At 36.5% G+C, this 3,182-nt stretch overlaps 1 protein-coding gene across 1 annotated transcript in view; it reads right to left on the reverse strand.

The window, feature by feature from the left end:
- The window catches only part of KIAA1429 (KIAA1429 ortholog), a 79,171-nt gene that overhangs the window by 26,929 nt on the left and 49,060 nt on the right, over nucleotides 1–3,182 (reverse strand). Inside the window, exon 12 of the mRNA XM_011978682.1 lies at nucleotides 737–819. Coding sequence (XP_011834072.1) covers nucleotides 737–819 — 83 coding nt within the window. The remainder of the gene's footprint in view (nucleotides 1–736; nucleotides 820–3,182) is intronic.

Raw genomic sequence — 3,182 nt, forward strand, 5'->3', positions numbered from 1 at the left:
CTCTCTCTCTCATACACACACACGCAAACACACATGTATATGCATGCATGTGCACACACATGCACAGATTTCACCTGCTAAATGAGAGAGAGAATTCAAGATCCGTTCTGCTCTTCTAACTTGAAACTTTTTATGCATATATGAGTGCTTTTAACTTTCCTTCCTATGCTACACAATGATTCGACTAAGGAACAGAGATGAAAATTTTGAATGTAAAATTTTAAAACTGCATTATGAGTTTTATGAATTTTAACTGTTATGAATTATCTCAACTGCAGATTTAACTATCCCAAATTAACAAAGAGAACCAGCCTCCACTGCAATTATCTGGAATGGGCCCTATCAATTTTTACATAAATATTTTGAGTGAAATTCTTTTTCAGAAATAACGTTTAGCTGAAACAGTTATATGTTACGTGACTACAGCATTTAAAACACTTATAAATGTCATCAAGATTGTAGGTGATACTATTTCCATTTCAGAGGGAAAAAATAGGACAGAATCCAGTAGTGAAAAGTAGTACAGTACACAGGGTTATGTGCACGTGTATTCACATATGCATATAATCACACATCCATCTATATGCATATACCAATCTGTACCTACAAAGTCTAATAAATCAGTCAAGGACACTTAACAATGTCTACATTATCTACACAAGTGATTCAATGCAGTATCACCATATACTACCACACAGTTTCAAAAAGTCAAAGCACTTTTAAGTTTTACACTTACCTGCTTAACATACTCAATTAAGTTTGGGATGCAGTTAATTTCAAATCTAAGGTTTTTCAGAGGTTCAAGCCACTTGCCAAGTTCTTAAAAAGAAAAATAATAATTTATAATATTTAAAAATAGAAGGCTTTATAACAAAGAAAGTAAGTATTTCTTCCAAAGAAAAACATTATTAGGTCCATGTTGATTTCAATCATCTAAATTTCATACAGGGATGGACTTGTACTTAATTCTTTTTCTTTTCTTTCTTTCTTTTTTTTTTTTGAGACAGAGTTTCGCTCTTGTTGCCCAGGCTGGAGTGCAGTGGCGCAATCTGGGCTCACTGCAACCTCTGCCTTCTGGTTGCAAGCAATTTTCCTGCCTCAGCCTCCCGAGTATCTGGGATTACAGGCACCTGCCACCACACCCGGCTAATTTTTGTATTTTTAGCAGAGATGGGGTTTCATTCACCATGTTGGCCAGGCTAGTCTCGAACTTCTGACCTCATGATCCGCCCGCCTTGGCCTCCCAAAGTGCTGGGATTACAACTTGTATCTAATTCTTTAGACAAGTTTTTCATTCTGTTGCCCAGGCTGAAGTGCAGCAGTGTGATCATGGCTCACTGCAGTCTCAGCCTCCTGGACTCAATCAATCCTCCTGCCTTAACCTCCAAAGTAGCTAGGACTACAGGTGTGCATCACCACACCTGGCTAATTTTTGTACTTTTTGTAGAGATGGGGTTTCACCATGTTGCCCAGACTGGTCTCAAACTCCTGGGTTCAAGTGATCCACCTACCTCAGCCTCCCAAACTGTTGGAATTACAAGCATGAGCCACCGCGCCCGGCTTAAACAATTTAGTTTTAAAATGAAAGAAGTGCCTACTCTTAGTTATCTGATTTCTGCAAATTTAGATGTTTAAATGCTTAAATAGTCTATATAATTAAAACTAATTTTTACAATTTACAACATTAAAAAATTACAAAATAGGGTCGGGCATGGTGGCTCACGCCTATAATCCCAGCACTTTGGGAGGCTGAGGCAGGTGGATCACAGGATCAAGAGATTGAGATCATTCTGGCCAGCATGGTGACACCCCATCCCTACTTTAGTCCCTACTAAAAATACAAAAATTAGCTGGGCGTGGCGGCACGCACCTGTGGTCCCAGATACTAGGGACGCTGAGGCAGGAGAATCGCTTGAATCTGGGAGGAGGAAGTTGCAGTGAGCCGAGATCACGCCACTGCACTCCAGCCTGGTGACAGAGCAAGACTCTGTCTCAAAAAAATGTATATATATACAAAATAGACTGCTTATAAATTAATGTAACATAGTGTTTATTCACCTATCTTTGCCACTGCCTCTCACACCCACCCAAAAAAAGTATAAACAAAAGTTATTAATTTCTAAAGGAATCAAACCCAAGGGGAGATATTTTGCTGAGTGCCTTTTCCTCTAACAGGAAGTTTTAATTTTGTCAACTTCCAAATTTGCCGTTATAAAATTACTATCACCCCAAAAGAATGACAGCAAACTTTGTTTATAGAATAAACACAAATAAAATCTACCATTCACTGCAAACAAACTCAAAACTCTCCCAGAAGCTATGGCATAACTCCTATATTCTATCACCAAAAATGTTTCTAGAAAAGCACTCTAATGTAAAAAGTGAAATACCAGTTCCAGATGCCATATAGGAAATAGAAAATAGTAGCCAGGTCTTTCCTTGGTTCTACACTCCTCCACAAAAATTACAGCTGTACACAATTTTCCCCATGCATTTTAAAATTAACTCTTTCTTATATATAGAATATATTGCTCAAAGATATAAGAAATAATAATAAAACAAATACCAGAATACCCAACACCCTGAAAAAGTACTAAAGCACTAATAATACCTTTGAAGACACTGTGTGCCCGTGCCCTCCTTTTATAAATGCATTCTTCAAGGAAAAAAGCTATTCCCAGAATGGGAAGTTGAATTTACTATCCAACTTTTACTGGAGATATCACAAGTAAAATTTAGGATTAAAAAGAAAAGAAGAGGCCACATGCTATTTTAAACCTTTTTTACAGTATTTACTCAATGTTATCAAATTTTCTACTTGATAAGGTCAGAAAATGAGGAACCAAAATAAAATAATTTAAAACTTATAATTAGGTATATTAAACTTTTCAAGGCTGCCCACATAAGGTTTCCCATAAATGTCATTCAATATACATTTATATACTTAAAAAAATAATAGTCATATTTACTATTCTTTACTTCTGAGGATAGCACAAATGTGTTACTCCACAATTAGATTTCTAAGTTGCAGTTTGTGTTTTATGTAGAAATACATACACAGCAAAACACACAGAGGAAAACTATACCCAAAAACTGAACTTGAGTCTTTTTTTTTTTTTTTTTTTTTTTTTGCGATGGAGTCTTGCTCTGTTGCCCAGGCTGGAGTGCAGTGGTGTGATCTC

Source organism: Mandrillus leucophaeus, unplaced genomic scaffold (assembly GCF_000951045.1).
Source record: "Mandrillus leucophaeus isolate KB7577 unplaced genomic scaffold, Mleu.le_1.0 Scaffold198, whole genome shotgun sequence".
NCBI lineage: Eukaryota > Metazoa > Chordata > Mammalia > Primates > Cercopithecidae > Mandrillus > Mandrillus leucophaeus.